The sequence below is a fragment of the Cinclus cinclus genome, chromosome 3 (assembly GCF_963662255.1).
Source record: "Cinclus cinclus chromosome 3, bCinCin1.1, whole genome shotgun sequence".
NCBI lineage: Eukaryota > Metazoa > Chordata > Aves > Passeriformes > Cinclidae > Cinclus > Cinclus cinclus.
The window spans coordinates 30,000,762-30,013,588 of NC_085048.1; the positions used below are offsets into that span (position 1 = coordinate 30,000,762).

Below are 12,827 nucleotides of genomic sequence, written 5' to 3' on the forward strand. Positions count from 1 at the left end.
TTCCTCCTCTGTGGGAACTTGGTGCCTTGTAAATTGTGTGTAGGTGCAAAAGTGAGATTATGTTTTTTCTTCTGTCTTCCCCAGCAGCTGCATGGGATACTAAATCTGTAAATTCTCCCTTTCGCACATCAAGAGGGGTGAGAGTGCTGATAACACCTAGCCAAAGCAGATCTGTCTTTTTGCTTTTTGTGAGAACTGTTCACCAAAATTAATAGTCCCCATGAAAGTGTAGCAGTACTTTGAAAGACTGTCTTCCCTTCCTTTTTTAAAAGGGTGTTCCCTGGGTATTTTACCCATTTATCTAAACCTGTAATTTATCTATTGGTGCTATCATCCGGTATAATCTTCAGGACATTTATCTATCTAATGCTTCACATTAAAAAAGCACGTTGACACAGCACTTGGGTACTCAACTCAGCAAGATCCTGATCACTGTCAAGAAAGCATGGTCACTGCCCCTGGCTGTGGAGTGAATTACTTATGGAGGGTCTCAATAGTCTTTTTAGACTCAGACCTTGTGAATGCAAACACCTTCCACTAAATTTGCAAGCAGCTGCATTAGTATACCAGGGAGAAAAGTAAGAGCTACTTTTTGGTTGTAGCTAGAGTTAGCAAAAGCTTTCAAACATTTTCTACCTTCCATACAAAATCCAGGATAATGGCACTGCCAACAGTTTGCAAACATTTTTGGTTGTAATGAATGCCCTTACCAGCATGGGGATTAAATCAGACCTCAGATAATACTGGAAAATAACTCTGGTGGTCTAATCACTTAATTATGCCAGTTTAACAGTGGTACGTTTTTATTATTTATGGAAGAGGCCACAAAAGTTTGCAGATGTTTAACTTTTGATTATTTTAATTCTAGCAGTAAGCTATGTAGCAAAATAGATCTTTCAGCTCTTCCCAGGGTGTATTTTTTGTCCTTATGATACTCCTTGAGAAATGTTTTAACAATAGCTGAACAACCTCTTCCATATGAACAGCCCTTAAATTAAACAGTAGTAAAATTCTGCTGAAAATTATATAAATGGAGAATTGGTAGGTCCTAATTAACCAATTAGAAAAGTTTATGAGAGGCAGATTGATTAAATATCAAAGCTTCTGAGTTATATTATCTTTCATAAACTGGCTTTTCTCCAATTAGTGTATGCTTTCAGGAGCAGGGGAATAAGATGAAAGGATCTGCAGCAAAACTGATTACTGCTGAAACAAAATGGAAGTCGCTGCTTTTCATAAAATACAAGGCTATGGCAGTACTTGAATAATTTTATGGGAAGTTGCTGCCTAAGGCGTATGTTTTACTGTCTGATACTGAATGCATGAGGAAAAACCATCTGTTTTTTTCAGCCTGAACAATTATATGATCCAGATTGAATCACTAGAGGCCAAATATAATTGCTCTGCGTTTTGTTTTTTACTATTCTCTACCTACAGCAGCATGGTCTTGTACAGCATGTATCGTAGCACACAGTTCAAAATGATGGCATGGGAAAATACTTTTTGTTCTGTTGAGAGTTATCAAATTACTATCCAGGGCTTAATGCAATCATGTACACTTCATCTGTCACTGGAGAAATAATTCACAATAGGAAAGAACAATTTCTGATAAACTTTAACCGCTGTGATGTTTGAACCTTAGGGATTTACTTTTGCTGGGCAGATCCTCATTTAACATTCATCCAGGTGAAAGCTGTTGCTGCATCCTTCATGCCTTCAGTTCCAGCCGGGAAAATGGAGAGGTGCTTTCCTTGCATGGCCTGAGTAAATAGATTGCTAAAAAGACTGCTAGTGAATCCTCACTATTAGTTTACTTTGAAGGAAAGCACTTCAGTGATATATAAACTACTGGAAATACTCCACTTTTGTTGTTAGTATTGTGTTTTTCAGTACCTAAATATATGCTTTTGGTTTTGCTCGGCTAATAGGATTGGGTTTCTCCCCTCCACAAAAGTGTTTAGAGTTTAATTTTAGACATAATATTCTGAGTAGCACTAAAAGAAGCGTTCAGTGTTGGAGGAAGAAATGAGAGACAGGGACAATATTTGAATGTGTGGATGGATAAATGCAAATATTGTTCTATAATAATAATAATAATAATAAATATTATGCCCATTTGAGTTTCTGGAAAAACTGAGAGTGAGAGTTATAGAAGTTTGGGAAAATTTCTTTCCAAGACTGTTTTTATATATTGCTTTGAGGATTGTTTCTGCTTTTCATGGATAAACTGCAGAACCATGTTAACCTGGTGCTAATCCACGTTGCACCTGGTTTTCCTGAATATTTGCTCTTATTTTGATTAATACACTGCTTAACTGTACTCATTCCCTCCCCTGACTCACTTTTCCCATCTATTGTGAATAAACACCTTGCCCACAGTGATATTCTAAATCATAGTTCTGACAGACTATGGCAAAGCAAGTGGTGGGTGAATGGACCATGGTTTTGTGTAGGATTGGGCAATGACTTAAAAGGCTCATGTTTATTCCACATGTTTATCCCACTTTCTGTGTAGCCTTAGGCAAGTCCCTTACCTTTACTGTGCCATGGTCTCTAACTGTGATATGGGAACAAGAAACTATTTTTTCCTGCTGTGTCTGTTTTCCATAATTGTGCTATAAGAAATCTCTTCCAAGTGAAAACTGGTATTGTGTGTTTGGATAAGACTGGTACAACTGGGCCTCCAATTTAGTTGGCATTACAGGGATAAAACCAAACAAGCAATTTTTAATACCTAAACACAAAGGAAGTAAGCAAATGTCATTTTAATTGATTCAGGTCTAACGATATTCAGCAAAAGGAAATTACATTCTTTTACAGTAAATTCTTAGTCACTTCTTAATTTTATTTTGCCCTCCATGCAAACCTTAATGAGAAGAAACCGCATTTATGCCTGTGTCAGTAGGATGTAATTATAGGGGGGTTGCATCTGAAGGTTGTAGCAGCTGAAACTACCAGTAATGTTTTGTGAGATTTTCCATTTTTATGAAGTCAAGTGAAGGGGAGAGAAATTGCTCATAAGATGGATTTTTGTCACTAATCACAGAATCACAGAAAAATAGAACCATAGAAAAATAGTCATAGAATGGTTTGGAGTTGGAAGGGGTGTTAAGATCATCGAGTGCCACTCCCCCCTGCCATGGGCAGAGAATCTTCCACTAGACTGGCTTGCTCAGAGCCCCATCCAACCTGACCTTTAACACTTCCAGGAATGGGGCATCCGCAAGTTCTCTGGGTGGCCTGTTCCAGTGCACCCTCACAGTAAAGAATTTCTTCCTTAGAGCTAACCTAAATCTTACATCCTTCAGTTTAAGGCCTTGCCCCTTGTCCTGTCACTACACACCTTGGTGAGAAGTGCCTGCCCAGCTTTCCTGCAGGCCCCATTTAGGTGATGGAAGGCTGCTCCAGGGTCTTCCTGGAGCCTTCACTTCTGAGGGGAGGCTGAACAACCTTGATTCTCTCAGCCCGTCTTCACAGGTGAACTGGTCCAGCACTGTGATCAGTTTAGGGGCTCTCCTCTGGGAGATGTCCCAACAAGCCAATGGCTTTCTTGTGCTGAGGGTCCCAGAGTGGGATGCAGCACTCCAGTGCGGTGTCACGGAGCAGAGAGGGGGAATCATCTTCCTCAACCTCTGGCCACACTCCTTTCAAAGCAGCCCAGGATGTGGTTGGCTTTCTGGGCTGTGAGCATGCATTGCCAGGTCAAGTTGAACTTTTTGTCCAGAAACACCCCCAAGTCTTTCTGGCTAGGGCTGCCTTTGATCCATTCTCTCCCCAGCCTGTACTTGTGCCTGGGATTGCATGAGTCGTGAATGAGATTTTTATTAAATCTTGAAGCATGTGTTGATCTGCACCTTTCTGTAGTCTAGAAGATAAGACTTGCCAAACATATATGCCAAATGTGCACTTTACCCTCCTGGATTCTGTTTTATTTACAGTCCATAATAGAATTTATATGCAAGCTCCTACCATATTTGATTTTCAGAGTAGAACTTCTCCCCATCAGTTAAGTGATATGCTACAAAATGTGCCTCCAAAGTCTTATTGCACTGCAGATAGAGATTTTCTACTAGAGATTCTGAAGACTAGACTTACATTTTTATGTAATGTATTGGACATATTATGGCACTCCTATATTACATCACTATGGAAAGTCCGTATGTTCTGTGGGGGAAAGTAATCATAGCTCCTGAAGCACAAGTGTACACAGATGCAATAATATATTAAAGTTATATCCAGTAGTTAGAAACAAAGAAGTATGTAGGTTGAAAAAAGCCTCTATGAGTCTTCCAGTCCAACCTCCTGCTTGAAGCAGAGCTCACTTCAAAGTCAGACCATGGCCTTTTTCAGCCAGGCTCTGCAAGCTTTGGGGGCAGAGGTTTCACAGTGTGGTGCATTGACCCTGGCAGGACACTGGGTGCCCACCAAAGCCTCCCTATCATTCCCCTTCCTCAGCTGGATGGAGGAGAGAAAGTATAAGAAAATGGGTCAAGATAAGGGCAGGGAGGGATATGTATCTGCATTAATTACAATATCTGTTCACGTGAACATCAGCTAATGAGTCCCATCAGTTCAAACAAAAGTCAAAGGCCTGCTCTTTGTTGGTTGTCTCATTGTGCAGCGTGACTGACAAGTGTTTTATGAAGGACTTTAGCAAAACATTGGTAGAATCAATTATTACTGGGTGCTAATTAGTCGGTTCATGATACTGTGGGTAAAATGAACCTCTTTTCTGATCCAGTTCATAGATGATTTCACTAGCACAGTGGTATTGTTGGTGAAGCAGTACAGGAGGAAAGGATAATCCTTACCACCGACAGTATATGTGTCAGAGCAATGCCAGTTCTGCTGCCTCATGTCTGCAAGCACACATGCTGTGACCACTAAGGGCTGGATATGGGATATGCAAGAATTTCTGCAGTGATACCATTTGTTTGGATCTTCCTCATGAGAAGATTTAGCTTTTCTTACCTGTGTGTATTCATCAGTATCATGAAACATACAGTCTCATGCAAACTCATAATTTCACTCGTTTTCCTGATTATAACCGCCCAGCTTGTGTAATTGTTTTTAATTCTTCAGTGAATTGTGTGATACTAAGTTTGTTCCCAGAATGGAGATTGTTCACTGAGGACAGTGATACCACAGCTCTACTTCTCACTGCAGGTAGTTTGTACACAAAGTCTGCTGCTCACAAGGAGGTTGTTTTGGATGGACAGATAGGTGCAATATGTAACTTAACTCTTCAGTAAGCTTATGCAGCAGGAATGTGTGGCCAGTTGTGGGAGAAATGATTCTTCAGACCTGGGAAACAACCCTCTCACTGGACATCTTTCTTTAAAGACACCTAGATTATCTGGACTGCGTATAGGTACAGGATTGTGATGCAAAAAGTAACATCTGTGTATACTGGGTCATTTTCCCAAGGAAATCTTGTTTCTCTGAATTCTAGTAGTGCTGCTCAAAAACATATAATTTTAATCACGGGTTATTATTCTAACATCTTTAGTGAACTAAGTTAAGTGGTAGCTGTATTCCCCTCTGTTAATGAAGACTGCACAGAGACAGTCTTCTATTAGTGCTGGTGAAGTACAATCAATATAGATACTGGGTCAGGGTACTGTAAAATATTAACAATTATTAATATTCTTTCTTTTTCAGTTTTCTCCTTGTGTTTGGTTGCTTGATTTTGTCCGTGTTTTCTACTATTCCTGAGCACACAAAACTTGCCTCTGGCTGTCTCTTCATTTTGGTAAGTGAAAATTTTAAATACAAGACAGTTTTACAGATACTTTTGTATACATTCAAATCATCTCCCTCACCATGGAGGCAGTAATATAATACAAAAACTGAACATTTAAAAAAATCAGATTTTTCATCAGGATGATGAAAAAAATTATAAAATAGAGGATTCCACCATCTTTTTATTTAAGAAAAGGTCAGATGATAAGACAGTGCTAATAGAGTATGGTACTTCATCCCCTTCTTTGCTTGAGAGCTGCTGTGGTTTATAACTAATAGATTTTCTACTGCAGTTTGGCAGTGACTGAGCATGAAAGACCTTTGATATTGCTGCTGTCATTTATAAAGTCAGTATGTTGTAAGAGGCACTTAAAATAGGAATTAATTTTGGTATCTTAGATACGGATTTGGACTACCTATTGGTAGATACTGACATTCTAGTAGCAGTTGCTGCAGCAGGATGTAGTTTCATTCAGCAGGATGCAGCAGGTAGTTTCATTATTTCTTCATAACACATGCTTTTGTATTCTGTTTATCTCTCCTTTTTCCATTCTGAGGTAAATGAAAATGGCTTTAATCCCTAAAAAGTGCTTAACATTTTTCATGTATTGTATGGACGCCACTTTATTCATCTGCTTCTTGATGGGCCATTTAGTTCCGCAAATGACGGCCTGAGGATAGGCAGTAGTGAATATTAAAACACCACCTTATACCCAGAGTTACTGTGGTTATTTTAGTTCCATGTATTCAGCAGACTGGCTTGTTAGATAGCGCCTGAGGTGAAGTAACTGTTGACAAATGCCAACATTTTAATTGTCATCACTGCATATATCCAAAAGCTCTGGTCTTCAGAACAGCTCCCTAATTAATTATGACATGAGCAGGCTGATAAGTTTAATTATGTAGGCGTGCTATGTCTTTACAGCACAATGGCCCACTGCATCAAATACCTGAACTAAATATCCAGAGCTGGCTAGGTGCAGCTGTGTAGTGTTCTGCTCCATTGGACGGTTTCTTAGCAGGGCTAATTAGGGAGAACCATACTAAATGTTGCAATTTTCTTCCTAGCCATATTAGTGCTTTTTGTTTCTCTGAAGAAAAGATCAGGTGGTATTAAGCCAGCTAAAAATGGTCAGATTTAAACCTACACTCGTACCTAGACCCATTATTTACAAATCTGAGCAACACTTGGGAAATGGAAGTTTGTTTGAATGTTCTACAGCTAGTTATATTTTTGTAACAGCTACACTGATTGCTAAGATTTTTTGGTATAGAAAACAGGAAAATCTGATTAGTCTGAAAATACCCTCTTTGTAATATAAGGTGCTTTTGTGACAAGTAATCTGTTTTCCTCTATACTTATGCAAATTTGTCACAGAAATGCCATTTGTTCTGACATAAAATATGCATTTCCCACAAGCCACATATCTGTTGATTGTGTTGGTACACTTACCACTGCTGATTGCCCAGCTGGCTGGTTCCCTGTGCTGCGCCACAGGTCTCACAGGAGCCACAGTGTGCAGGAGCTCCGCGAAGTCCTGGCCTTGTTCCCAGCACTGGGAGAGGTGTGGTGAGCTCTGATTGCTGGTACACCACTCCTGGTAGAGGTGTCCATCAGCAGAGCTGCTCAGTGTCCGCCAGGGGAAACTTTGGTGCTTTTCACTGCTATGGCTTTAAAGATGAGCTTTGGGCATCTTAACTGCTCTGACTGTACATCCCATGGCATCCTCTGAACATGGAATAGGCCTTGAGGAGAAAGAGGGTGGATGGTTGATCCTTGAAGCATCAATACTAGCCTCATCCAGTACTTCTATACTATAGCCTACTATGTTCAGCAAAGTTTTGGCAGGAATAAACCTAGTGCTGATGAATTTTGCATCTCCTGCCATAGGTCTCTAATGGAGAAAAATATAAACACAGCAAAGTATGAAGTTTCAGAAGCAGGCTAAAGCTGACTGCTTTATTGCAGTTTGCTGATGCATGGTTTGTTCCTTCTCTACATACTGAATCATTAGCTGATATTAACAGTGTTATCAAAACAGACTTTTGCAACCACAAACCAAGAGGAAGATACTTTCCTACATTAACTCAGGAGCAGCTGTTTTGGCTGTGCCAACACCTAACTGCAGTCACTAGAGTTTTTGCAACTTTTTCCTTGCAGTGATTCACACAGCTCTTCCAAATGTGTCATTTAGTAAGACCAAAGACTACTAACTATCAGATCTGGTTTAATACTGCTTGTGCTTTATGCTTGAAATAGAAGATATATGTTTATTTTCTAATGAAGTACCGTACAAATATAACAATCCATAGAGCTGCCTGCTGGGTTTCTGTGAACTGTTTGTTTTGCAGATTTATTCCAGATGGTGTCCCCTACAGCCATGTTAATTGGCTAAAAAGCTAATGTAATGTTCCTTCAACTTAATACCTGAGCTGCTGCTTGCACTGGCACCTGTGGCTTTTGACATATTGCAGCTGTTCACAATTACACAGGGAGATTAAAGAGGGAAGTGTAGATGAGCTGAGCAAACCTTTTCCTCCTTCTCAGAAAGACCAGAAGAGCTGAGAAGATTATTCTTCTCTGATCAGTCAGTTCCATTTATCTGTGCCTGAGCTGTGCCTTACAAGGGAGCAGAGGATATATCTCCTAATCACTGCATCCCAAATACTCTCTCAGAAACATGTGATAGCTCAAAGCAAATCATGGTTTAGGAAAACAGTAATTGCTGAGGGCTTCTGAGCTTCAGCAGAGGTTAATGGACTCATCTGGGCTGCAGAAATGCCTGAGCTCTGCTACCAGAGCTGAGGCAAATCTGCCCTGCTGTGTTGGATTCAACTCCAACTCTGTCATCCATACAAACGTTGTGTTCCAAGGTATCTTCTCCTTATCAGGAAACCTGTCAAGGGAAATGCCTTTAATATTTGAATTTTATGCTTAAAATGAAAGCCATGCAGATGAATTAAGTGCATGATACCTACAGTAATGTTGGATTGTTGCATCAGTAATTAATTTGGTTAGATTTGTGTCCAGAAATAATAAGAGTAACTGGGAGAAGAGCATCAGTTAAAACTCCTTATACTCACAATGATAATGATGCTTTAGCCTCATCTGTCTTCACAACTTCTGGCATTTGAGTCGTTGCAGTGATATATCCCAGACGGGCAGTAGAATAAAAATATACTTCAGCATCAAAATAAACCACAAGCAGCTTAAGAATCCAACCAACACAGCAAAAAAATAATATTTGGTGTATTGCTGATCTACAAGTACATTTGCTAGCTCTTTATCAAATAATAAACACAAGGGGAGTAAAACTGAGGCTGTGAAGGCAAAATCAAATCTTTTGGGGAAGACAGCCAAGAAGGAATATTATCTCAAACTGTAGGTCATTCACTCTCTTTACCAAACTCTTTATATTTTAAGTTTATTTTCAACTAAAGCTGAAAGTTATGTGAATTTCTACTTCACTTCTCTTTGTTAGCTGTCAATGCAAAAAAAATTAATAAAATAATTTTTGTTGACCCAGGAAGATTAGACAAACTGAGAAGTGAAAAAAAGGTCTTGGATCAGTTTAAATGTTTAATTTGACCTGGCATAAAATATTGTTTGTGTATTTAATTGATTGAGGTTGTAGGAAATAAAATTTCATTTTTATTTGAAGTGAGAAAGCATCCTTCTTTTTTATTTTAATTTTAATTTTTAATCAAGATGGGTAGATCAAAAAATGCAAGTGAATTTCTGCAGGACTGCTTTTGTCAAATCGGTTTTGTGGTTTTCTCTGAAAATGGTTGGTGTAGAAAGCTGTACCCAGATTTGTAGAATAAAGGCCTCTGAAAATGTACTCTAGGAACATATTCTTAAGGCAGAAATAGCTCCCAAAGATATAAAAGCAGACAGCGTTCACAGAGTGAAGCTGGTTTCTCCATGTACTGTGGTCATTTACATGAACCCAAAAGCAGAGTCTACCAAGTGCTTCTAGCAATTAATATCTTTCCAGGATTTTTTTCTCCTACTATTTTTGCATTAAAGAAAGAGGATACACACTGATTTAAAATCATAGGGTATAGCTGGCCCATAGCAGGTAAGCAGTATTCAGTTTGTCTCTGCTCTAGGAATTAAGTCCATCCACAGTAATGTGATCATACAAATCAACTACAGCATTGTAGAGCTAGCCAGAGAGGATTTTAAAAAGGGAGATGGATAGTGCTCAATTAAAAAAAAAACACCAAAAAAACAAAACATAGCATTTTTCAGTTTAGATTATACCAGCAGCACTTGAATTCTCTTGCCATGCTTGGATAAAAGAACACCAGACCTGACAAAGGACTTAATGGTGGCTCTATGGGATCAGCTATCAAGGCATAAAAAATGATCTTGAAAGATTTCAATTGCAGATACACTTCTAACAACAGTAATGTATAGACCATATTACTGGAATTTTGTTGAGTCTTCTGAGAAAAGCAGATTAATTGATCTCTGAGCTAAAAATCAGTGAGTTTGTCAAAACTCAAAATCAGTATTACTCAAGAAATACTGAATTCTAGTGTTTTATCTTCCAAATCAAATCTTGCATTTGAAATTTTAAAATTCCTCATAGAAAACTCTAAAAGAAATATTAGAGTTACAACAGTAATGTTATCAAAGACAGAATAAGAGAGAGAAATATAATGTTGATAAGGTGAAAACCTTCATGTTTTCAGTCTTGTTTGGATTCATGTATTATAATAACATGAGCAAAAAGCAACTTAACCATGTTATAATAAACTACCTGTTAGCTTTGAAAATATTCTTACCATATAAAAATGAATATTTTTTTCACATCATTGCTGTTTAAATTGATGCTGTCCTATTATGTATACAGATTTGAACAAGTCAGAGCTGACTACAGTTACAAAAATTTGAACTAGAGTCCATCATGGCTGCTTGTGAATCTTTGTGTGGAAACAGAACAGACTTCCCACTGGAAACTTCAATGCTGGATGCACTTTGCTGAAACTAAAAGTTATTATGAGGAAGTCTGACAGAAAGCAAAAATGTAAATTAAAAGATGGAGTTATTATTAACAGTGGCTGTCCTCAAAGCTTAATTCTCCTCTCAGAAGGCAGTGTTGGCACCTCCAACCAACCAGCAAAGCTCTCTAACAAACAAGTACGCACTGTAGCCATGGAGAGAGGGACGAAAGTAATCACAAAAATTATTTCCTAACAACAGAACACAGCACTTCACCTAAAACTCTCGAGATATCTATGTATTGTCAGCAGAAGGTCTCTGTATATTGTCAACAACTGTGAGAGTGACAAGTACACTTCAATAGATCAGAGAATAAAGATGTCTCGATCCTGACATAAGTCTATTATTGATATGGTTCTGGGATTGATTATATTGTTAGCAATCTTTTGTCCTTTATTTTCTTTTATTCTTCTGTATTAAGGAGAAATTACCTTTGTAAAGAAAAGATTGAAAATCACATATTGAACAGAATCATTTTTCTGTTGTAATTAAAATTGCAATATATTACAGTCTACGGGGAAATCTTAAATGGGTTTGATGACTAAAGATGATTAAAACTGCATATGTGATCTACAATTAGGGGGGAAAATTAATCTCATAACTGAATCACTTGAAGAAGGTAGGATAACTGTGAACAGTTACCTCAAGTACTACAGGATTCAGCACCAAATGCAGTAGAAGGCAAGAGAGATTTTGTCACTGCCAAAGCAGAACCACCAATCAGTTGCATTTAACAAGGAATCCGCATTTGATGCACAGTGTTAGGATCACTGGAGTTGCCACAGGACAGTGGCTGCTGGATGAAATGCCATCCACAAAATTATTTTCCATTCCTCTGAATGAACAGGGCATGTATAGATAAATGACTGGTAATGTGCAGTGAAGAAAGATTAATGGAAATAGCAAAATCACAATCAGTGATAAATGTAACAAGTTCATGACCTAGTACAATTTTAATATTAAAATGACTAACCTGTAGTAAGAAAGCCAGAGCTGAATTTTTAAATAGGTACATTACACTAATTTATGTTATTGTTATCAGTTCCTATATAAGAGCTATTACTTAGCTTATCTTGTTTATGACATTGTATGGCTATATGCAGAGAGTCAGGAGAGAATATACTGGTGCTGAGAACAATCAGTTTCTGATTCCCTTTGTTTCCTAAAATAAATAGAATTAATATTCAAAGGTGGCAAATACATTAAAAAAGCCTTTTAGCCAGCCTTTCAAGGGGTCACTTTCTGTGGAGAGCACAGAATCTCTAGGAGGATTTTGAGATTAAGATTGGAAAATGGGGAGGATTAGATGTTAGTGATGGGGTGGCAGGCTTCAGATTAATAAGGATATAATTCTTTGAGGAGGGAAAAGCATGTCTCTTCTTAGGTTGATCAAGACATTGTGCTAAAAAACCAAACCAGCTGTCCAGGACTTCCTTTAAGGACAAATAAGCAACATTCCTTACACAACTGCTCTTCCCATCACATGTCTTCTTTCTTGTTTTATCACTTGAAGTGATAACAAGGTAGCATGAGAAATTACCTTCAAGGAATAAGTGCAATATTTTCTGCAGATGTGGATTTGTAATAGCTTATGGTAGATCCTGCAGTATTGAATTTTATTGGTTTCATGCCAGAGTTTGATATGGAGATCAAGAGCTATCTCCTTAAAAGAGGCAAGAAACAGTTTAGATTGTCACAGTAAAATGGATAGATATAAAACTCTCTATCAGAAATTCAGACCTGACCTTTGTCAGGGAAATATTGATTTGCCAAATGGAAATGCAGAATATGTCCCCAAAAGAAAAGCCAAAGTACATGGTTAAAAATAACAAGTAAGGAAAATATTCTGCAAACCATTAAATGTCAAAAGGAAAAGAGTGATGAAGAAGACGGCATATCAGTGATGTGAAAGCTGTTTGGAAATCTAGGGAAAATCCAGCATCTGAGTAACAGAAAAGCTGCAAACCACTCCATCTCTTTGCAGAGACGTGACAAAGCACGTGAGGACACAGCTTGCTGCAGTCGAAATGTGAACTTTCCTCAAGTGACAGGGGAAATCTGTTCACAAGATTCA

General features: G+C 38.2%; 1 protein-coding gene across 5 annotated transcripts in view; it reads left to right on the forward strand.

Annotated features, from left to right (window-relative positions):
- KCNQ5 (potassium voltage-gated channel subfamily Q member 5) overlaps positions 1 to 12,827 on the forward strand; it is a 274,662-nt gene that overhangs the window by 185,848 nt on the left and 75,987 nt on the right. For all 5 annotated transcript variants that reach the window (XM_062488582.1, XM_062488578.1, XM_062488581.1 and 2 more), the window contains exon 2: positions 5,662 to 5,752. In XM_062488582.1, the coding sequence (XP_062344566.1) occupies positions 5,662 to 5,752 (91 nt within the window). The remainder of the gene's footprint in view (positions 1 to 5,661; positions 5,753 to 12,827) is intronic.